At 39.6% G+C, this 24,345-nt stretch overlaps 1 protein-coding gene across 1 annotated transcript in view; it reads left to right on the top strand.

The window, feature by feature from the left end:
* Window positions 1-24,345, top strand: part of COL15A1 (collagen type XV alpha 1 chain) — a gene marked incomplete at its 5' end in the record, with an annotated part of 153,451 nt that overhangs the window by 115,629 nt on the left and 13,477 nt on the right. Inside the window, 11 exon segments of the mRNA XM_081996464.1 lie at window positions 565-600; window positions 2,163-2,225; window positions 4,266-4,343; window positions 4,460-4,495; window positions 9,149-9,202; window positions 9,281-9,340; window positions 11,962-12,030; window positions 12,381-12,422; window positions 14,809-14,854; window positions 18,946-19,035; window positions 23,147-23,196. Coding sequence (XP_081852590.1) covers window positions 565-600; window positions 2,163-2,225; window positions 4,266-4,343; window positions 4,460-4,495; window positions 9,149-9,202; window positions 9,281-9,340; window positions 11,962-12,030; window positions 12,381-12,422; window positions 14,809-14,854; window positions 18,946-19,035; window positions 23,147-23,196 — 624 coding nt within the window.

Below are 24,345 nucleotides of genomic sequence, written 5' to 3'. Positions count from 1 at the left end.
TTTGAACCTTGGTCCCTGAGCTCACCCTAGCCAGGAGAGAGGTGCAGTCTCATAGAGGCTCGGGTAATGCACATCCAGGGGTTCTGAACTAGAGCTAAAGGGTATCTCCACAGTGGGGCAATCTTAAATACACCCACTACAAACCCAAATCCATGTTTCTATTCATAGCCTATTACACTCTCTATCTTCTGTCCACCAACAACCAGGAGCAAAATGGCAAAAGTGGGAGGGCTACTGTCATCTCTGTGCTGGACTCTGGAAAAGATTCAAAGGAGGTTGAATTATAGTTGTATGCCTTTTATATGTAGAAAATGTCACCTTTCTTCAGCCTTTCCTGGATCTCTGTCCCTTCAGTTTTTGAAAGTAAACGCTAATATCCCAGGGAAAGTTAGAAGCATAGGGCGTTGTGGAGTGTTCACAACTTTACCACTGTCCAAATTAAGTTTTTAATCCAGTTCCAGATCAGTTAATATTCATAAATTATGCAATACATGGAAAATGCATACTCTGTTTTGCAAGTCTGTAATATGTGTTTGTAAGGGGGTGGGTTTTTGTATTTTGCAGGGGCCAGATGGCAAGCCAGGTCTACCAGGTTTTCCTGTAAGTATTATGTTCTTTGGACATAAATAAGCATTTTTCAATATAGTTTAATATTTTTAAAAATATATTGTACATAATTTACACAGAGTCTAATACATTTTCATATGGGACACTGTAGGTCTTTATGGAATCAACAGCTAAGGTAGAAATTAACTCTGCCGGAAAGGAAGTATAATGTGATATGCACATCTTGTATTTCTGCTGATCTCAGGATCAGTTCTGTAGTTTAAATCTAAATGTAATTGATGAAAAAATACTACCTAAAGAAAAGACCTATGCCATTTAGGAGAAGCAAATGGAACAAATGGATTTCTAAAAGTTATCTTCATATGTATACATAATTGTATTATTCTTTAGGATTTTTGTGTCACCACTACAGAGTACAGTAAAGTCCTACGAGGTGTACTCCTTTTTTTATCATTTAGGAAACATTTATTATTTTTTGTAATAACATACCAGTGCCACCATGGAAGCATTGTACAGCCATATTATCAATAGGTGCCTTATACTATGCTACCTACCTATTGTGTTCAGACTGCCACACCATGCTTGCGACTTCATATAGTATTGTTTATACTATTATATTTATATTCTGTATAATGTGATAGAATTATTTTCCCTTGTTATGATTGTTTTACCATTCACATGTATGCATATGGTCTCAGGATCCTTTGTCTATTGCCTGAGAAAAACTAAGGAGAAAACTGGGAAAGCTGACAACTTATGTTGACAAAATGCTGGCAAATTGCCCAAAATTCTACATGCGGTTGTTTACTAAGTCCTAGGTATTGTGGACTGCATAAGAAGCCAAATAAAGGGGAGAAAAAACTCCTTAAAAATACTTTTCATTTTTAAAAGGGCTGATAACTTTTAGAAAGTGATATAATGAATTCTTAGTCTCTCTGTCACTTACAGAATTTCTACAGACATGAAAATACCATTCCTGTTCTTACCTCAGGTCTTTTCGTTATCTCTTCACTAATGTAGAAATTATGTAGACATGAATTTAGCTCTTGGTGGGTAAACAAAATGCTTCTGAATGCACATACAATGGAGGATTGTAAAACAAAACATGATCTGAGTGGAATGCTTTCACCACAGAACAGATGCAGAAATTATCTCATTTTCAAACATCTATTTCAGATAAAATATTTATTTAAAGTAGTGTTAAAAATATTGCTTCAGAAATTCTGTTGAAAATCACTCTGGCTGAATGATCATGGAGAGAGAATAGATTAGGGACGAAATAAGAGAATTTTAGGCTGAGTTTCCACTCATTAATGTCTGCATATTGCTCTTTGTGAATGTGTGTATCGTCTACATTATGATAAACATCAGGGGCTTTTTTGTTTTGTTCTTTTTAACAGATTCTCCCTCTATGATATTTGTTTTAGGGAATATTTCAATTCAGACAAAAATTTAGTCTTGTTAGAGTTCTTAGATTGTAACCAGAGTGATTAAGTTCAAGTTTTCCAGTTATTTAAAATTGCATTTAGTGAAATGGCCTACCTCCATATTCTTAGCAGATCTCACCACGGATTTATGTACTTGTTTTTGCTTAGGGCCCTCGGGGACCAAAGGGTGATACTGGTTTGCCTGGATCACAAGGACCTAAAGGACAACAGGTAAGAGAAAACACCCAGCGACAAGTAAATGCTGCAAAATGTCTTAGATGGCAAATACTTAGTGACATTAAAAATTTAACTATTCTAATTTTACTAGGGATTGGGTTGTTAATAAGTTTAAGTGAAGAATTTACTAAGTGGAAATTGAAAGGTTGCTAAACAAAATACCTTGATATAATCCTGCTGAGAGGTAACATTCCTGCCCCAGTGTTTAAATTCTGCAGTGCAGTATGCACTTATCGGAGTAAGTCTGCTTAAACTTTAAACATGAGGTGACCACTTCTTGCAAGTTGATTGCCTATGCTGACAGCCTGGGATCCTGACGGAAAGGCCAGATTAAAAAAAGATTAAATTTTTCCTCCTCTTTGGCAGAGGGGGCTTTGCCTACAGAAGACAACTGCAGTTTTCCATTCCCAAAGAAAGTATAAGACTTGGGGACCTCTCTCCTTAGGATCCTTTCTCTTATTTCTGCACAAAACTGTTTATTTTGTAGCACTGATGAGAGGTGACTAGGGACTGACTCTGCTATTCTGTAAATACTGCAGCTGTTCTGTTTTTCTTCCCCTTCTCATCCACCTGCAGGAAGCAGGGGAGAGGAACATCTAAGTTACTACATTCTTGGGGATAACAAAAAGAAAAACAAAAACACTTTCTGCTTATTCTTTGTAAGTAGCTGACCTCACTTTCTCACAAGTAATAGGAAGGCTTGGAAACGGCTAGTTATGGTTTGAAATGGGACTGTAGATGAACAGCATCTTTATTGCTCAGAAGGAGACATCTCAGGCCACAAATAGTAGTGCCTTTTTGTCATAAGGATTCCTGTTCTTTTACAGAGTGCATAAAATGATCAGGCTCAGCCTTAAAACCTGTTGGATGGTTTTTGGTTTGGGTTGGGGGGGGGGGTGTTTTTTGGCTTCTGTTGTCCACATTGGAAGGAAATCAAACCTCTGAAGCCATTATGCTTTGTACCCACCAATGACACAGGGATATTTCTGAGGCTGTTTCTGAGTCATGAACACCAGGTTATGCTCAAGACTGGTGAAGCTGGGAACCACAATGAAGCTGCACAGACATCTAGGAGCATTTTTATTTATGGACCATGAGATGCTCCTGTTGCAACCCCAGGTCCATAAAACTCACAGAAGATAAAGTCAGTGAAGCCGAACAGTAGGGATACCCCAAAGTATCCATAGTATCCTCAAGGACACTCCAAAAATTTAAGAACCTGCAAGAGGAACTGAGTTACAGCACTTCCTGCTCAGTGGAAGTGCTATAACCTGGACTATCATTTTAATCAGCAGTGCAATTTAGTTTCAAGCCAGATTTCTTCCATTAGAGATCTGGGAAAGCTACTGTACCGAGCTGCCTGAACTAGGAGGAGGAAAGTTACAGCTGAAAGATCCAGAGTGGGAACCATGTGCTGGCACTGGAGAATGATAATTCATGGTTGGGGTGCCATTATTCAATGGAATTACCCCTTAAAGAAGTGGGCAGAAGGTCATAATTTGAATGCTGGGTATTGGCCTTCATTAAAGGTAATGAGGCTGCATCATGACAGGTATATAGTGGGAACGATTTATGCTTTCCTGATAGTAAAATCAGGACACTTCGTGTTATATCAAGACTTCCAGCAGGATTTCCTGTCCAGTATCTAAGCTGATGGCACACAAGAAGACACCAATAGCCTGTCTGCCTTGGGCAGAGATCTCTTGTGAACACAGCATGTCACATAGTCACTCTATTGAGAGCAATTAAAAGTCTTTTTTAAAAAATAAGTACTTATGTCAGGGAGATTTACAGGAGCAGGGTATTTTTAGTGTCCTTTATTACATTTCAAGAAAGATCAGACCTTTTGTCCCCCAGAATCAAGCTTCACTCTACTCACACTGATATCACATTACATTTGATATCACTTTATATTTGATATCACAGCATGACTAATCTGGCATGCTTCAAACAGCCAAACAGTAATGTTGCTTTGACTTCTGATTCATTGAGAACTGCTTTGTAAACACCATCAAATAACTTTGATAATTGCAGGGTGAAAAGGGAGAACCAGGAGCTATCATTACTGCTGATGGACCTTTAACTGAATTATTAGGAAGAAAAGGGGAGAAGGTGAGCTAATACTGTGTTGTGTTCCTCCAGAATGTTTAGTGGCCTTGTTACCAGCCACCTCTGCTAGATACTTCAGTTCTCCTTGTCATTACTCTATGTGTGTCTGTCCTCAACAGGGTGAAGCTGGAGTGGTGGGACCGGTGGGACCAATGGTAAGACATTTCCAAAGATGAATGGGTGTGGTGTTTTGGGTTTTTTTTGTATTTTGCTTTGGTTTTACAGATAATAGCAAATGTAAAGGTAGTTTGGTTTAGCTTTTCATTCCTTCTTAGTAGGGATGGTAAGGAATATTTGTGCTCCAGGTTGATCAATGTCCTTCAGGAAAGAATGTGGTTGTTAAATATGTGGTGTTGTAAACTACTGACTTGATTCAGAATTAAAATTTAAATGTATCCATTACTATCTAAACAGGCAGTGAAATATCATCAGAGATAGAAACTTACATAACTTATGACTCTGAGTGAACTGGGTTTGTTTAGCCCTGCAAATAAAAGGGTGAGAGGGGTTCTAATTGCTCCCTGCCACTGCCTGAAAGGGAATTATAGAACAGACAAAGTGAGGTTCTTCTCAGAGGTGCACAGGAAAAAGAAAAATGCCAATGACCACAGTTCCAGCAAGGGAAATTCCAATTAGATATAAAGAAAAAAATTCTCAGTAAAAGTGGTTAAACACAGAAATAGGTGTTCAAAGAGATGGTGGATTCTGGAACAATGTGCTGAGCAGCATGGTCTAACTTGAAAGTTTGTCTTGCTTTGAGCAAGAGGTTGGACTAGATGATCTCTAAAGGTCCCTTCCAATCTAAATTATTCTCTATTTCTATCACTTACATTAAAACAACCGACCCAGGCTCAATTTCTGTCAATGCCAATAATTTGCAACTGCCTCGGATTCTGAGGAAGCTGCAAATCAGGCAGTAGCATCAGACCACTCACTGAAATCAGGATTCAAAGGCCTTCTTTCAGTTACTTGGCCTGATATTTTTGACTGGACACAGAATGTTGTATGAGAGCACAAGAAATTCGTTATAAAATAAGAACAGTTGCCCAGACTCCATAGTGTTAGAGCAGGAATTAATTTCTTCTGGTCTAGTATTCCAAAGATCAAGGATATTGAGTGTTTCCTTCTGCTTTTGATGTAGTTTGGTCTCTGTTGTGCCTAAGTGAATGTTAGTAGGTGTTGTCATTTCTGCACACCAAGGTGTGTAGATTTTGTCATCAGTTTCTGTGGTCTTTAAAAAGGACTAACTGGGTGTGCTGAGTAACTGCATTCTTAATTACTGTGTATCAGAATACCTTGAAGGGGTTAGCCTAACTTAGGAGAAGGGGAGTTCCTTTGCTCCTCCTTGTATGACTGCAAGATGAGTTTATCCTTTCACCTTGACATAGAATCATGGAATGATTTAGAATGGAAGTGAACGTCAGAGATCATCTAGTCCACAAGCTGCCCAAAGCAGGTCTATTTAGCTCAGGGACTTGCCCAGTCGAGTCTTCCACACCTCTTAGAATAGAGATTCCACAGACTCTTTGGGCAGCACATTCCAATATTTGGCAACCTTTGGAGTAAAAAATGTTTTTCCTTATAATTATTTTGAATTTCTCATGTTCTCGCTTGTGTTCATTGCCTCTCATCTTATGTCCCTTCAGGACATGTCCTTTTTCTATCAGCCCCAAACTCTGTGTTTACATCTCCTTTTGTACTGCCACGAGATGCTCCATACAGTTCAGCATGCAGACAAGGCCATTCAGAGGAAGTTCTTGCCAGCGCTGGTGTGAATGATTACACTGCAGGAGAATTTGGCACACAACCCGTCTCAAGACTTTGCTCAGCCAGTTCCTCTTCTTAGTGCAGAACTCTAGTTTGATCATCACTGCTAATGGGGTTGATGCATTTGGGTGCTGTCCCATAGGAAAAATCCCAGACTCAGTGGGAGTAGTGTGCAGCAAAAAAAAATACAGACTTCAGAGCATTGGGCCAGAGCCTCTGTGGCATAACTTAATCAAAGTTTTTGTTACAATGGTTCTGTTCCACTTTGCACAAAGTAAGACTCTGGCCCAAGAGCAGCTTTGAGGTAGCTGGGGACTCTGATTGTTCTTCTGTGCTGTTAGGACACAACAAACTCATACACATGTTTCCAGAATTAAAAAAAAAAAAAAAAAAATCCTTACTCATTGGTCTCCTCCTTTTCGAGACCTTGGCTGGACAGAAGAGAGGATCACAGGAGCTCGGAGCACAAGGGGCTGCACAGAAGTAGAGGTCTGGCAGATGAGATCTAGGAATAGTCAGGAGGTTAGGACTGCTAATAGCAAAAGCAGAAGAGGCAGACAGAATCCAACCTCCTGCCACAGGGGAAATGAGAATCTTTTACCTGCTCGATTATGCTGGTTGCTGTCTGTGAATCAGACTGCTGCACATTACTGAACAGGAGCCCTTAGTAAGAACCACAGTGTCAGTCTGCCCAAATCGACTCTCTGCTGCTGTAAATGAAGTTTCCTTCTCTGGTGGGCAGTCTCCTCTGGCTTCCTCACTTCCTTCTTTCACTTCCAGCTGTGACTGCTGGCTTCTGTCTCAGGGAGTCGCTAACATCTGTCGGGGGGGGCTGGCACTTTGACAGAGGAAATAGTAAAGCACGGTCAGTTGTCACGTTGCTGATGTTTATTTAAAGTCTCAGTTAAAGCATGAGATCCAGACACTTTCCTTTATTTAAACTAATAAAGTCTGTTCTTAATCATCTTCATTGCTCAGTAAAGCTCAGATTTGCATGTTCTTTAAAGGCTCAAATACTGGAAAGTGAAATAGAAAAATAACCCGTAACATTTGGATTTCTTTTTTTTCAACCCCCATTACTGGATATGGTGGCACAGAAGGGTGGGTTGAATCATCCTGAAAGCTTGGGGGCACAATATTGAAGCTCACATCTCCCAGAGTCCACCAGCAATCTGGTGGACACAAGTAGCTTTGATCATATGGGCAGAAATTACCTTCAAACAGGAAATCAAATAGAAGTTTAATAAAGGTCCTACCATCTTCAAAATGTTTCAGCTGCCATCAGTGAGCTTTAAATGCTGCTTACAATGGTGATGTCATGAATCAGTATGTTCACATGTTAACCATTTCTGAATGTCATCTCTAATCCAGTCTCCAGTTTTGGTATGATAAATATTACAACAATTAATCCATTAATTTCAGCTTGATGTTAAGATAAATGATCTCATCATCATTAGATAAATTTTCCATTAATGTACATCACTTTTCAATGAAATGATATTATGTAAAGGCAACGACAAACACTTGACAGTTTCAAAATAAAAGGTTTTTTAATTGAAAATTCTATCAATACGGCGCTAGTTTAACTCAAAAAATGGATTGGTAAGAGACTGGTATTTGAATGTAAATAGTATTCTTGTGTCAATATTCTGCTGATCAAATGACACACAAAACTCTGAGTATGCAAATCATCCAAGTATAAACACCAGGCTGTTTCTTGCAACCTTTCTAGCTCTTCACCTGCCCATGCTCCCTCTGTGTCTTGAACTGAGAGAGAACATAGCAACACAACTGGACTGTAAATAAGGAAACTCAGTTCTGCCACAGGCTTGCTTCCTTCTTAGTCTCTGCTTTCCTTAATAATCAAGAGCAAGTGAGTGGCAAGATGGGGATTTCCTCTTGGTTTTTGATTGTTTGCTCGTTATCCTTTGAAGTAGCAGGCACAATGCCAACAAATGCTTGTTACCATTAAAGTGATGTGCTGAAATTGTGGTAAGCAGTGCAATAGCCACCATCTTTCTTCCATCAGCACAGGTCTGTGTTAGCCACCGCCTTGCAGGTAACAATAGAAAGTCTGTTACAATAATCACACCGAAAGTACTGTGATTTCTCAGGTTTAAGCATGTCAGTTGTCACCTATAAGTGGTATCTGTGTGAGATCTATCGAGAGAGATTATTTAACCGATAATGCAAGAAGGGGTATCTCAGCATTTCACCAGACTGAAAGTAAGGAAATGAAACCAGAAAAGTTGATACATATGTAAAGAGATTGCCTAGACCCTCGTGGATTTGTTGAGTTTCAGGAAGCTGACAGCAGGTGGGAGTTTGTGGTATCCCCAGGTTTACTGCTTTTTGTTGATCACTTGCTGGCTGCCTGGAAGTTGCATGCTTGCAAATGCCCAATCATAGATCATCCATAGTCCTGGACCACTTTTCCCAGGTAGCCTGCTTGCCCTTTCTTTTTGCAGTCACTTCTAATCAGTTTCTGAGGCCTGATGGGTCAGTCACTCTGGTATAAAGACGGATCTGTTCTGTTTCAACTATCAGTCCCATAGATCCACATACCCAAGCTGGCAAAAGGCATGTAGAAACCTGGCACTATATGAACTCTCTGGCTGATCCACAGACATATCCTCATAGGGCCTGATTCAAAAATAATTAGAAAAACAAAGCAAACAAAAAGGAGATGCCCAAAGCATAGACTACTAACTACCTTTTTTCTACTGATTGATACATTTAATTTTCCTTTGATACTTGTTGACTCAGTTTTGAATTGCACACCCTACAAATGGCTGAGAATTCAGACTTCATTTCAGATAACCAGTCTTTTCCAAGCCAAAGTTGACTGTTATATGCAGGCCTCGGCTTCTGAGATCACTCAGCAGAGCAAGTAGAGAGGATGTTCTGTGCATTCCCTGCAGACAATCACAGACTGATTTTTAACACAAATATAAAATTATTACTTTTATTCTAAATAATGAAATATATGTTAAAGATATGTTCCATATATTCCCCATAATCACATTTTCTTTTTTGTCCAGGGACCAATAGGACCTACTGGACCTAAAGGAGAACTTGGTTTCCCAGGACGTCCAGTATGTATTATGCTCTCAAGTGGAATAAAGACAGGAGCTTGCTTCTGACACGTGCTACACTATTTCTACTTATTTCAGGGCCGCCCAGGACTGAATGGACTGAGAGGTGTGAAAGGTGATCGAGGCGAAGCACTTAATGTAAGTTCTTATGTATTGCAATTAGTTGAAAAAAAATCCCCTTAAAATCTTAAGTCAAGTCTGGTTTATACAAATTCCTTTAAAATTATGACAGGACTCAAAACCTGAAATGATAATAATTATATAATTAATATAAATAATTATATGTTTCTGCTACTTTTCCTATTTGGTAACAATCATTGAAAAGTCAACTTCTGGGTACATCTGGACAGTTCTTGCAGATATACATAGTTGTATCAGCTCCCAGGTGTAACAGTTATATGTGTGATTCACAGTTAGCATAGCTTGTTCAAATAGCAAATGATCTGGGTTTGCAAATTCTTTCTATGTATCAAAGATTTCCTGATCCAGGCCGTCAGTATGACCCCTCATGGTGTGAAGGTACTCCCATAGGCTCTATCTAGCACAGGCAAACAGCACTTGAGCATATCATAGTGAAGTGGCATCTACTCTACTATAACAAGGAGATAATTGCTAATACCTACTACCTGCCTTTGTTATCATGTACATGTAACCAGAATAATGACCCATGGATGACAGCATATCCATGCTCACCTACAACCTGTAATTATGGAATGACAAGGGATGAACAAAGTTCCTGGTGCTGCAACTCTGTTCTTATGAAAACACTTCATACAAATGGTCTCATGGCAAACATGAAGACTGAGCTACGCAACAATAAACACTGCTGTCTAGTGTCACAATAGCAGAGTAATCTGTGTGGCTGTTCTGATGTCATGAAAAGTTGGTACCCATAACACAACAGCAGCTAATAATATTTCATCTGCATCAGAGAGATGCTGAAAAAAAAGACAAGGGTATTTTACTGTGTTAGCATAGAAATCATAAAGTATTTATGGGATCAGCTAGGCATCAGATGTGATCTAGTCAAAATCACTGTATTTCAATAGAACACTTGTTGTAAATTAATTCTGTTGTACGAGTCCTCTGGTTCTACTCTGTTTAAAAGAAAAAAAAATATAAGGCACACAAACTGCAAAACACAAGTATATTGTCTATCTGGGTGATAAATACAAGTAAGATGATGATATTGCTTTATCTAACAGTGAGACTGAGAATTGGTAAGTATCTAAGTATCTTCACAGAAAGAAAAGAGCAGGTACTAAAGGTTGCTTACACCTCTAGAGAAAGGTGCAAATAGAAATTCAGTTGCTGGAAGGTGAAAGCAGACAAATTAGACAAATTCTAATTGGAAGAAAAAGACAGAAAAGATGACTAGCCACAGGCAGAAAATATTTAAGTAGATTTTCCATTCCTCTGTATCTTCAAACAGAGTCAAGGTTCATTTTCTGGATTGTCCGCCTTATACCGAAGAAACACTATTAGAGCCAGTATAACCAGATAAGTACATCAGGCTGGGAGATTAAAGCATACAAGCAAACAAAACAGGCTACATGTTCTAATAGTCCTTCCTGGAGTGCTCTGGGAAGATAAAATCTAATGGAACTCTAATTATTGATGAGATCGCATGTGTCACCTCACAGAAGCTTGCATTTATGTAGAGTGAAAGATGGACATGGCGTGGTGCCAGGTTTTTAAATGACACAGTAAAGAGTTGACATATTTTTTGTAAAGGGCAGTCACACCTCCAGTCTTGCAGGCTTCCTTGAAGGTGCTAATTAGCGCGTAGTTATCTGACTGGCACTTGAAAATATATGAATCTCAGCAGTCTTGAGAATCCCAGACCAGTCTCAGATACCTAATTTTCCTCGGATGAGAGATCCACTGCATTTAATTTAATTTCAATTTTTAGTTTTTTGGGGTTTCTGGTTTGGGGTTTAGAGGATTTTTTTCCCTGGAAACAACAATCTTAGACCATTTTTTTCTCCACAGAGTGCTTTAGGTTAACTATTAAAATTCACCTGAAAGGTTGGTCCCTCTAACTGAATGCTCAGTCTCCCCTCAAGCCATTTAACACAAAACTTCTTGGTTAAATGGGTCTCAGTCATGGTTTAACCCCAGACAGCAACTAAGCCACTCACTCCCCCCTGGTGGGAAGGGGGAAGAGAACCAGAAGAGTAAAAGTGAGAAAATTCATGTGTTGAGATAAAGACAGTTTAATAGGTAAAGCAAAAGCCGCACATCCAAGCAAAGCAAAACCACGAATTCATTCAACACCTCCCATGGGCAGGCAGGTGTTCAGCCATCTCCAGGAAAGCAGGGCTCTGTCACGTGTAATGGTTATCTGGGAAGACAAATGCCATTACTCCGAACATCTCCCCCTTCCTTCTTCTCCCCCCAGCTTTATATTGAGCACAATGCCAGACGGTATGGGATATCCCTTTGGTCAGTTGGGGTCAGCTGTCCCAGCTGTGTGTCCTCCCAAGTTCTTGTGCACCCCCAGCCTGCTCACTGGTGGGGTGGTGAGAGGAGCAGAGAAGGCCTTGACTCTGTGTAAACACTGCTCAGCAGCAACAAAAACATCCCTGTGTTATCAACAGTGTTTTCAGTACAAATCCAAAACATAGACCCATACTAGCTACTGTGAAGAAACCAGCACAGGCCCTCTGAGCCCCTTGGCCTTCTTTCTGTAGGCTCAGTTGTATTGCATATGAAAAGATCTGTCTAATATCTTCTTTCTTTCACTTTTTCTTTACCAGGGGCCTCCTGGCTTGCCTGGACCTCCAGGGCCCCCTGGGCCTCCAGGACGTATCGTTTATATCAAAGGAGTAAGTACAACTGGGAATCAGTTGCCCATCTGTCTCTGTAGCGGAAATGTGCTGCTCTAGAAACAGTTTGCAAAGGGAAACAGCAAAACTTGTTTCAGGCAATGCAGTTTACAGTGGGTGACCTTGCTTGTGTGCATAGGAAAATACCTCTTAACCAAAGCCACTGTCATGTAAGAGTTTCCCCCCACACACACAAGTGGGACCTGCTGATTGACCTGTGAGAGCAAGCTGGGCTCTTTGCTCAGGAGGTGCTGATTCCTCTTTCCAGGCTTTGTCCTGTCATACTTATTAGATACTTGCTCTATTATACCTATGTTCATTAAAATAATTTCCCTTCCTGTTTTCAATAGACAGTTTTCCCAGTCTCCCCCAGACCTCATTGCAAAATGCCAGTAAGTCACACACAGAATCTGCTCTTAGCGAAATGCATGGCCATGACAGTACATAACCAAAATAGCTATATACATAACCACCGTAGCTTTGCAGCTTTTCTTCCCCAGCTTCTGCTTTGCACCAGAGATGTGTTTTACCTAGTCTTCAAGATAACAGATTCAAGTGTTTAGATACCCAAAATTAGCCATATATAAAATATATAACAGAACTAGAAACACTAGAACCTTTTGCTTAAAGCACTTTGATTACTTGGTTGTCCTAACACTTTTAATGCCTTTCAAAGGCTGTGTTTCCATAGTTTAAGAGTTGCTTTGGGGAGCTGAATGGTTATACATACATGTACACACATTTTTCAGATGTATATATAAATACTGTCTCCATGTTGTTAGGTCTTTAGCTGATTTCAATTTCCCTGTCCAAAATAAGACTTGTTATGTAGTTCATTATGGCATGAAAGATGCATCAGAAAAGGAAGATCATGTTCTTTATTTGACCCTCAAATGCAGTCTATTCACATATAAACGTTTATTATCTCAAGAATGGCAGCAGGTGAAGCTCTATCCCTGCTTTCCAAAGGGAATTACAAAGCCCTCATTACCTTCAAAGGACCTGCAATTTCACACGGCGTCAAAAGAAAAAAGACAGGGTTCATATTTTCAGAACACCCTGATGCAATTTTTGTTTAATGAATCATGGAAATTACATCCTACAATGAACTGCAAACAGAGTTCAGTCCTGGAGCACTTTCCCTGGGGCAATATTGTGCTGTTAAGCCATGGGTTAGGCACTTGGAAAGGATTCTGTCTTTGAAAACCACAGCCCTCTCTTGAACAGTGCGGTGTGCAATATGCCCATTCTACTTTTATGTTAGACAGTGTAGATCAAAATAGTACTGTTCCCCCTCCTCCAATTTCCATTCCAGTTCTTTTTAACTTATTTCAGAGAAGCAGCTCTTGACTTACATTATACCAGATGCATTGATACTCATCATCACCTTACCCTTACTGCTGAAGAAAGATGTATCCCAGCTAATGGATTTTTCTGTTAATTAATGATAAATAGTCATTAGTCTATGGTAATTTGACATTACTTCTGTTTTGGCATACCACCTCCAGACACCATCTTTTTACATCTTTGAATTCCTCCCTTAGATCTTCCCACTCTCACTGTATAACATTCTTGTATGTTAATCACGTATGTCCATAATCACATATGGATTAGTCAGCCTCACCTCTGAAACCTGACTGGACGAGCCCTGAGCAAACTGAAGTAGTTGATCCTGCTTTGTGCTAGACAGTCTCCAGAGATGCCTTCCAACCTCAACTCTCCTATGATTCTCTGTGGAATGATTCAAATAATACAAGCCTATTTTAGCTGAATTTCAGTTAATAATAAAGAGTCACTTTTCAAGAACATTACAATCAGTGAATAATAGCAGTAACTTTTATGTGCACAAGTAATAGAAACCTGTACTTATGAACACCTCTTCGTACATCTGAGTATGCTAGATAGATTTGTCCTACATTTGTGAATAATCTCCTAAACCTATCCAAGTTTATAGATAAGAAGTCTGCTGTACATGCCTACATAAATGAATATCAATAAAGAACTACAGACTGAACCTCACAAGTTTTCCTCATGTGAACTGAACTTCTGAAGTTAATGGAGCTATCCATGTGAGTAAGACTTCTAAGAGCTAATACTACAGGATTAGTCAGATACAGCACCTTCAATTTTTTTTCATATGCTTGCTTAGATTCATATAAATAGTACTAGCTAGTACTAAGATCTGTCCATTTCCAAGCACTGTGCCATATTTTAATTCCTCCACTGTCCCTGCTTCAAAGAACGGCAGTAGGGGTATGTAGCATGCCCACTGTTACACATAGCTGCTGTCAGATCAAGATAGACTAGCATAGCTTCTTCCTCCCAGTTGTGGTCTCAGTGCATCTGGAACATAGGTCAGCATCAGACAGTTGGCATAGCCATGGTCTGATGAAAAATTTACAAACACAGTCTGTTATCTTACAGTCAAAAATCAAATCCTGCTTTCAAATGCAGTGATGTAAATTCAGAATTGTTCTTGGAGAACGACTTTTCTGATGCTTCACTGGCATGACTGAGAGTAGAGTTTGCTGATGCCTCCAAAACGCATGTTGTTACCCTCTTGCAGAGAGCATGTTGCATGTTAAAGAGAGCACAGTCCTGAAAAAAGCTTTATCAGCTAATACTTGGACCTTGTCAAACTGTAGATAATCCCAGAGTATTGTTATAATATTTACTGTGATAGCATGCAACCTTTCCAGTCTTTTCAGTCACACCAAGTAATGCACTTCCATTGGTTAATGTGCATGGATAATTTTTAATAGATTTTTTTGTCTGTAGGTGAATAGTCCTTACCCTGTAAATCAAGAAGCTCTTAATGTCCATGGTGAGTAATTCTCTTTTTTTGCAACGTGGTTTAAATAAGCTTTTATTGTTTTTTCTTAGTTAAACTCTTTTTGCTTTTTCTTGGCTCTTGCATAAGGAGGGTGGGGAAGAAACGTGATCTCTCTTCTTTTCCTGGTGAACCTGTAAGATCATATCTTGGTCCAGTCTCAACACGTAGGCCAAAGAAGAAATGAGCCTAGGCCTGCACTTTGAAAACTAAGATTTATAAATTGAGCAGTGCAACACAGTTGCTGCAAGATATAATCTTAGAAATCCTCTGTCAGAGCAGAAGTGTCACACATGGCTGCGCCAAATCATTACTCTCTGCTCCAGCAGTGCTCCTAAGACGCAAATTCTAAAGTCCACCTGATACTACGTCCCACCAAGTAACCAGGTGGTCTCATTCCTCCAGTGTTTGACTGATGGTGTCAAAAACACTTCCCTTCTCTGAGTGACTGATACCAAAAAACCTGAGCCTGCAATCAGTTTTGCTTGAAAGAATATTATCACAGGCAGGCTCAACACATACTGGCTGCTGGAGTCCCAGAGGATATCGCTGAGGGAAAGAAACAAGCTATTAACAGTTCTTTGGGGGGGGAGCGGGTTGAATTTTCTGGCGAGACAGAAGATATGTTTCTCATCCCCTTCTTCAATAGGAAGGTGAGGTCTGTTGAAAAGAAAGTAATTTCTGGGGTTCAGGGCAGCTAGAACAAAAAACTGACAGGCAGGCAAAGAAGGAAGTAATACTAATGGGAAAGGAGGGTGAGAAAGTCCATACATGAGGACACTGGGGAAATTGGCAGAAGGCTGGAGAAATTTTGTTAGTTTTTACTCCTTGTAATGGAAGAGGGTTTCAGAACAATACAGGGTCACATTTGTGGGGTACAATGATGCCCTGAGCTACCTTTCTGAACCCTTACTGTTGAATGACGGACTCACCTATTACAAGTGAAAGCCTAAGTCTGGTGCTTGGCAAATTGTCCATGTTTCTTCAGGTTTATATCCACAGAATTAAGTCCATAGAACCTAGGCTGTCCAGTGCTGCTCCTAAATTTAAAGACTCCCAATAGCTTGTCTCCCGCTGCACACAGGGATTACAGAGGATTTCTCTGTCCATATTTTTGTTTTTAACAAAGAATCCATGATCTAACAGAATAAATGCCCACAGAGAGGTCAAAGTTCTTGGTTCAAGGTATTTTCCTTAGTTCCAAGAGTTGACTCCAAACTGATAAAGGACATTCTGCTTTTTTTAGACTTTCAGCCTAGGTAAAAGCTTGAACGTGAGGATTTTGACTATGACAATTTTGTTTAAAACTTGTCACTGTTATTCAATTAATCATTATAGTTTCTCCTCTCTAAATGCACACTAATTCTCAAACTAAACAGTAAATCCTAAAGTCACTCCAGCATGCAACCTTTCTTTCTTTGGTTTAAGGAGGAAAAGTCACCATTTACATACAGTTTTCATCCCATTTTAAGATTATTGGAACAGTCTGACTGTTCCATTCTTGAGCTAGTACTCCACCAGATAAACAAAAAGTGGTCACTTACTGTGTGCACCAGGCATTAAAATTAACACAAGCTTGCGTCTGTGGTTCAGTGCTTTTGTCCTTTCTCAAAGACATGCTCCAAGGATGTACTCAGTTACATGCAGAAGGAAACAGGTAGCAGTTCTGTACACAAAAAAAAAAAAAAAAAAGGTGAATGCTGATTGAAATAGTGATGCCTTGACAAAATTGTGTGGAATTCCTTCAGTTCCAAGGTTAGCAGAAAGTTCTGTGACAGTTTTGCCCCTTCAGAGCTTCTTGGAGCTAGGGAAAAAAAAAGAGAGAGACATTAAAACAAAGTCCCAGAGCATCCACAGGGAGCAGCCGGCAATTTTCTTATGATCCAGTAGTACACAATGGAGAAGGAGTTTTTCTTAAGATCACAGAGGAAATAAAGTCAGTGGTCTTCCTTCTTTTATTTAACTACTTATAAGAAAAATATATTCCTGCCTATTTATTATACTTCCAGAGTAATTTTGTAGGGAAAAAAAAGCAGTAGTGCAGCCTCTAATATACAGCCTGAACCTGTTTCCCAATTCCCATGTTCCCGGGAATTAAATCACTGTTCCCATCACTGTGCAAAGGAGTCTGGACAGTTTACACTTTAATCAGATAAGTCAGAGCCTGAATGGCAAAAAGTGCATGCAAAACAAGTTGAATAATGCAGCAGTATTATATGTTATATCAGCTCCAAATGCTGGGGCTTGGGGCTGTTTCTGGAGGAAGAGATGGCTATCTGGGGACCAGTTCTCTAGCGTGGTCCAGAGAGTAGGCAGTGGGCTGATATCAGCAACTGGAACAGCTCCTCTCCCTCAGCAATGACTGAGACACTTAGAAAGACCAGACCACCTTGATCCAAATGGAAAAAGAAAGGAAGAGAAGGAAAAGAGTTCAACGGATGAGGATAAGGGGCAAGAGTGGTCATAGTAAGTGGTAAAGGAAGGTATCTTAAAGAACAGAAAGTCAGAGCTTGCTTGTATAAGCTCTGTATTGGTCTCAATATTTTAAGATGACCTAAAATACTGATGACTGGACTGGAAATCTGCCTGGAAACTAACTCTGAAGATGTCACAGTTGGGCAGTTAAGTTTCAGCTGACAACTAGGAAAACTGTCTAACTGCACACCTGAGAGGTTGTGTGATTGGCCTCAGTGCAACACAAAATGAGGCCCCACTGTTCTGTCCATAGGCATTTGAACATGGGCTCACAGCTGGAGGCTGACTCACCAGACAGATCATGGGGAGACCCATGGGAGTATGACCAGCTTTCACTTCCCATGGCTGAAAGACAAAAGAGAAGCGCGGAGAGGAACTGTCTGGAAAATCCTGTTGTAACATGGGGCTCTGAAAGGGAAGAAGTCCATCTCATTCTTCTGTATTTGTAGCCATTCTGCACAACTAGAAGAAGGAAAATGCTGTAACTATTTTTCAAACTAAGGTTTTCTCACAAACAAAGTCTTTATTTATTTCTTACCAATAAAGTCTTACTTATAAGTGGTACCAGGTCATGGAGCACAGACTGGGTCCCCAAGCAAGAGATTGTTTCTGTGCTTGCCCCAGTGAAATTCACAAATCTAATCAGATCAGGACAGAAAAGAGCCAGTATTCTTAGTGATCCACTGACTCCCAGCATAGATCACAACTGACAACAGGGGCTGAAGATATCACAGGCAGAGAACCATTAAAAATTTCTTCAGAGATGTGTCTTATAGCTGCTTGTCTTTGTACTTCAGCACCCTTCCTGCTCATAAGTCAGAATGGGACCACCTCTCCTTAAATTTGAAAAGGCATTTCTACCTGAAGGAAGTGGCTATAAGATGTTACTGTGGCAGAATGATGAATTTTGCAAAGATATTAGCAATTACTCAGGCAAAACAAAGAGAGAACTCAGACCTAAAAAGTCTATATACTCAGGGGTCTTTTTACCCACATATTTTATAGGGTAAGGTTACCACGAAAGGTGAATAGTATCTGGGAAAATAGGTTTATCCAGACATATTTGGTTACAGTTCTACCCTTCACTCACCTGGATGGGAAATCATGCTAAAAGCATTTCTGTTCTCAGAGAACATTTTCTTCATTTTTAATGGTTTTATAACATGAAGGAGCAGTAAACAATAACATTTTTTACATTCACAGTTGAAGATATTATCATTTATTGGTTTGTTTTGGAGTCTGGAGATAGTAGAAGATGTGGTATCAAACGCAGAGCCGTAACTCAAGAACTGTTTCTATACTTGCCTGAGTAAAATTCTCAAATGCCATGATAACAGGTTTGTTCAGAGGGTCTTAGGCTAGGTGGTTAGGGAGAGTGAAAGACTGACTGCTAAGAGAGGGATCATCTTTGCACTTGTTGGGGTTGATAAGAGAAGACAATTGGGCAGGTATTCAATGTTCATGAGGAGAGTGAGACAAGCGTACAGGGACTGGAGCCATGTGCCCCGCATCTGCGGAAAAGTTTGCTCTCATTTTTGGTGGTTTGGTTGTCACTGCTGCAGTCTCTGCTGTTTGCAAGTTCTCATGAATTTGTGATGCTTTTATGGCAGGTGCTAAAGCAAACAGAGATCCCTGGGGGATGCACAGTTCAGCGGACTTAAAAGGAGAAAAGGGAGACAGAGGTGCTCCAGGACCACCAGGTATACTAAATCTGATACGTCACTGACATCCCGTAAAGGAATACATGTTTAACTTAAAAAGCAATTCAACGAGGTACTTGCAGCCTTACCTGCCTAAAGACTTGTACCGAGGTTCCCTGCCTGAACAGACACACAGAATGACAAAGCCCATAATGTTATCAAAACTGTCTCCTGGAAAGAACTATCTGTACTGCACATTTGTGAGTATTATGAATGTGTTAAGCACAAGACTAGATATTAAAGTGTAACTGGCTGGTCAGAGATTTTCTGAAATCTTAGAAGGATATCATGTCCACTTCCTGAGATGTCATTTTGTTGTCAATCTTTTTGAGACAATCAGGCTAAAATCCAGTGCTTCCCATTTTGGGGCAACATATCTCTGCATCCTGAGTTCAAGGCAGCCATTTGTTGGTCACGGTCCCACTTCCAGCAGGAGGTGGAACTAGATGATCTGCATTTCAACTAATTTTAATATTCTGTGCCATATTTGTGATAATCATGAAAAGTCTGTGTGAACTAAAAATACCAATTCACTAGTGGTAGGAGCTTCATAACAGATGTTCCTCACCGAAGATTTACTTTTCTGTATCAAAAAGTTGATACACATTGTTAATCCTTACACATTGAAAAATAGTTACAGAAACAAACATTTATTTGAAAAGATTGCTACCTCAAACTCTTCCTTTTCTATACATTTTTTGAAATCTCATATACTGAGATAAGGCTTTGGTCAGTGCCAGAAATCATTTGAAATAGAAGAAGCAGTATATCAAATCAATATTAGATACCATATTTATAATCTTTGTCCTCTAATGTGTTGATAATAAATAAAAAACTATATCTATATGCATATTTCTGTCTTTGTTCCAAAGACACAGTTCTGTTGACTGAAGATGATATTTTGGTTATTTTTAAGAGGACATCTGTTTGTTCTAACAAAATCTCTTTTCTTGTCTTGTCCTCAGTTTTTATTCTGATCTATACCCAGTGCCTTAAAACAAGCGGTTAGTGCTTCCTAGTCATCGATAAACTTGTAAAAAGAAGCAGCAAGAAGCATTCCTAAACACAAATTAAGAAAATTTTCTCTTCTGTGCTAGTTAATCCAGCATGAACACATTTGTTCCCTCCCAGGTTCTGTATTTAATGCAAATTAATGTCATACAAGTATTTTTGCCTATACCTGATGATTTCAGGTGCTTCAAAAAAGAGGATTATGAGAGAATTATGCTTATGATCTTGTAAAACTGCTGCTAGTGAAGGATGGTGACAATAACACAAGAATTCTAGTTAAACTCAAAACTGAATTTACCTTTCTGCTGAAATAACAGAGACTTACGAATTTGTTTGCCAACCGAATCCAAATAGATCAACTAGCTTCAATATTTTGTGAAGTTAAAATATTTTAACTAAGACCAATTCTGTTGCTACTCTAAAAAATATTCCTGTTTGATTCTTGCTCATTGATGTAGTTCCTAAAGTATTCTTTCATACAAACCAATTCTCTAGGTCTCACAGATATCCACATAATCTTTGACAGTGGAAATCCACAAGCCAGAAGTTGCAGGGTAGTAGAACATGATTAAAGTACAGGAATTTTTCAAAACTTTCTCTGAGGGACAGATGGCTGAAGCTTCTTCCACTACAGTATCTGTTGAGTTCCAGCAATCAGAAAAGCTTTTTCAACTGTGGTACTTGTTCACGCAGTGAATTTATTTTTCCTTTACACAAAATGTCTCTTGTCCAACCTTACAAACAACCTCTATTAATTGATACCAAGCAAAAATATGAAGCCAACACAAAGAGTGGGTAAATGGCAGGCCACACTTTATTTAACTACTCTGTATAGAGGCATGTGTAGTAAATATCCAGAGCATAGGTGCTGTGTTCCAACTACATGTGCAATGCTCCAGCACAACCCGCTGTTTCTGGCTGGAGGAACACAGTCTGGAGCCTTGTAAGAAAACACATTCAGAAACAGAGGAGGAGACTTCACTGTATCATAGTCTCAGACCCAACTGCCGAAGGCTGAAGATCTGCTAATCAAAAATGCAGTGTTTATTGCACTGTGCTGGCCCTCGACCGCAGTCAATCCTCTTCTACCCTGTGGGTCATTCCCCCAAAGGCCAAGCTGGCATTCTGGACAAGTTTTCACACTCATCCAAATCCACCTTTTGGCCTGTTTGTCCGTCCTAAGACCTTCTTTTCTGTATGAAGAAGAAGTTTCACCCTTTTCTCTGTGAATCCTTGGAAGAAATGGAGCTAAAGGAAAATCAGCGACGTGCAATAAGATGGCTTCTTGCTGGGCAAGCATTAATTCTGGTAATAAGTGAATTCTGTTGCTCCAGAGCCTGAGTTAATTTCTGGATCAGATCCCAGATCTGAAAGCAGTGTAGCTTCCCATTTTCTCAAAGAAAGGTCACCAAAGTTCTGTGACTTTATGATTGTTGGGAGGGCATGATTTTGCCATTGATTATGCACGTGCAAAGTTCTGTTAGCCTGTTTCAGCAACATCTGAAAACAAAGTGAAATGAAAATGTCTGTCTACCAGAAGAAGCCACAGAACAAAGTATGTTTCCCTCTGTCTAGTGTTAAGATCCCTAAAGGTCTTGCCAAAAATTGCCTATCAGCCCTCCACTGGATATCTATAGAGGAGGACGGAACTAGGTTTGCCTGTTGAGAAGCCATGTCAGGCAAACTTCTCTGGCTGTGTATACTAGTAAACTAAACAGACACCGAGGACAATTGTCCTGCAGTTTAACTGTTCCCATGTTTCCTGGCCTGGATTCGGCCTACAACAAGTAACACTTTCCCAGATGTTAGGATGATGTCAGGGATAGCTCAAGCCAGGGATTGGTGCAATAGGCTATATGGATAAGTCTCTTATGCTTCGGTAGTAAGGAAGACAGTTTAGCTGTACGGATGGAAGCTGTGTCACTTTACGTCAGGGCTGAGGAACTGGTCTAATACAGTTTACCTACCAGTCTAGGTAGAGCCTACTGGTTCCCTACCACAGATTTTTGACTTCCACTTTGAGTGGTGACCTGCTTCTTCCTCAGGTACCTTGCCCAGGCCTAGTCTTCTTGCTGGTCATCCTAAAAAGACCTCAGATATTGCCCAGTGTAGAGATTAATACTAAGCAACATCTGAGAAGGATACCTACCATTCCATTCCATCTGTCTGTTCCACATCCCCTCACATGGATCAAGCAAATCACTGCAGTAATCTACAATTGGCAGGGTTGGAAGAAAATCAAAATAGCTGCCATAGTGGAAGTACATTTCTGTCCCAGAGTACAGATGTATACAATGTCTAGTTGACTTAGTTATATCTGAGATAGCCTACTGAGATCCGAGTCCTATGGCTGGCATAGGGCTGGACCCGAAGATCTCAAAAATTAATCCGAACACATTTGAAGAACATGCATCGAGCCAACATGGGCAGCTGTAAAACAGTCTTTTTTCCATGTGTATGCCAAATAGAGAATATCTGAAGGCTTTTTAGGCTTTTTGCACTGGCTTGACAGCTTTGGCTGACCACCATTGGCAGACAACACAACACAGGTGGTACAGCCATTGACGCTGGTATTGTTTGCAGAAAAAAATGCCAAGGAACAGTTATTCTATGATCAGAAGCACAGGAGTAACACTCTTTCTTTCTCTTGTCCATAATGGTACTGTCCTTGCATGAAAAATTACGTAACTACTGATTGGGCACCCCACTGCTGGCAAAACATACAGAAAGGTTTTCTTTTACCTTAGTTTCCATCAAAGGGATTAATTTGGATGCTCCTTTTTCACCATCTGCCCAGTTGCCATTTTTTCAGAAAACTGGACATTTTTCATCTTTGAGCCTTCTTTGCTTTAAAATTTGTCTGAAACTCACAATCAGATACAGAAGTTATTAAGGTGGAGGAGTGACAGACAAGATAGGGCATGTAAGCCTCTCTTTGTTAGGAAACCAAACTAAAAATACCTGATGCATTTAAAGGTTAATGTTATTATTGTAAATAATTTTCCTTTAAACTCCTAAAGGAGTAATATCCAAAGCAGTGCTTTTAAAAAGAAAATTACAGATAATCATTGTACTTTACTGTATTTTCTTCATTTTTCAGGTCCACCTCTGCCTCCATCATATTTCAGCCACTTTATTAATAGCATAAAGGTAATTATATCCCATTTGTGTTTGAATTCTGTTAAGTTTTTTTTAAAGTGTACTTTACTATAAATAAGCATAAAACAGTATAGCATGGTGAAATATACAAAACAGATAGGAGCATCAGCAGTTACAAATTATATTAATTTCTTAAACTTCAACTGCATAGAAAAGTTTATTACAAGTATAGAGATAGATATCAGTAGTATATAAAGATTACTTTTGAAAAAATTTTATTACTGAGGCTTTTTACCTACCCAGTGGTATTGAAGTGAGTCATAATTCACTGTTACCTAGCATAAGTTGGTATAAATTACCTGCCATAAATGAATGCTTTTGTTTCCATGCCAGCTCAGGTAAGAGACATCCATTACCTAAAGGGCTTCTTGAAAAATTTAGCAACAATTAACAAATGGCAGGGGGTGAAATCACTTCTGTGTAATATATTTATCTTTTAAGCACACTGAATAAAATAAGTTAAAGTGATGGAAACTACTTTTTCTGGTACCTCTTACCCATACCTTGACGTGTTTGGTCTCCCTCTGTTCCATTATTCTCCTGACTGCTTCAAGAGACAAAAAAGGATAACAATGCAATATTATTTTAAATGTTTTTAAGCAAACAAGGCTCTTTCTTATCAGTAGAAGATCTGAAAAAAATGTAATCAAGTTGTCATTTAATGATGCCACCAAAAGCAGTGTACTATCAGCTTCCTTGAAGGCCTCTTAGTGCCGTCTGGTTTTCAGATTTTGTTTCTGCTTGGCTGAGTGCACCTCAGTTATTCCTACAACATAAAGTGCCCCATGCATGCATGGCAAAGCTGATACAGCTTCTTTGATCTTACAGAGTAGTGTCTGTAGCTTTACAGCTTTAGCTACAAAGAACTCGTTTTTCATCTAATCCTTCATCTCTGCAAAATGGCATGGCATACAGAGAGCTCTATCGTCCTGTTTACTGGGAAGCTAAAAAGAAGAAAAGTCAGAGGGGGAGCTGTGCATAGCCATCTCCACTGGCTTTCTGCAGCTACCTGCCATTCTTGCTTTGCCCTTTGCCTCTTCTATTCACCGGTCTATTTCTCAGAAAGGTGAAACAAAGTAGATCAAAAGTGTTGAAGGAAAAAAAACAGCAGACAAACAGAAGGAAATAATGTGAGGAGGA

Source organism: Phaethon aethereus (assembly GCF_964289735.1).
Source record: "Phaethon aethereus genome assembly, chromosome: 2".
Lineage (NCBI taxonomy): Eukaryota > Metazoa > Chordata > Aves > Phaethontiformes > Phaethontidae > Phaethon > Phaethon aethereus.
This window is presented reverse-complemented; position numbering and strand designations above follow the sequence as displayed.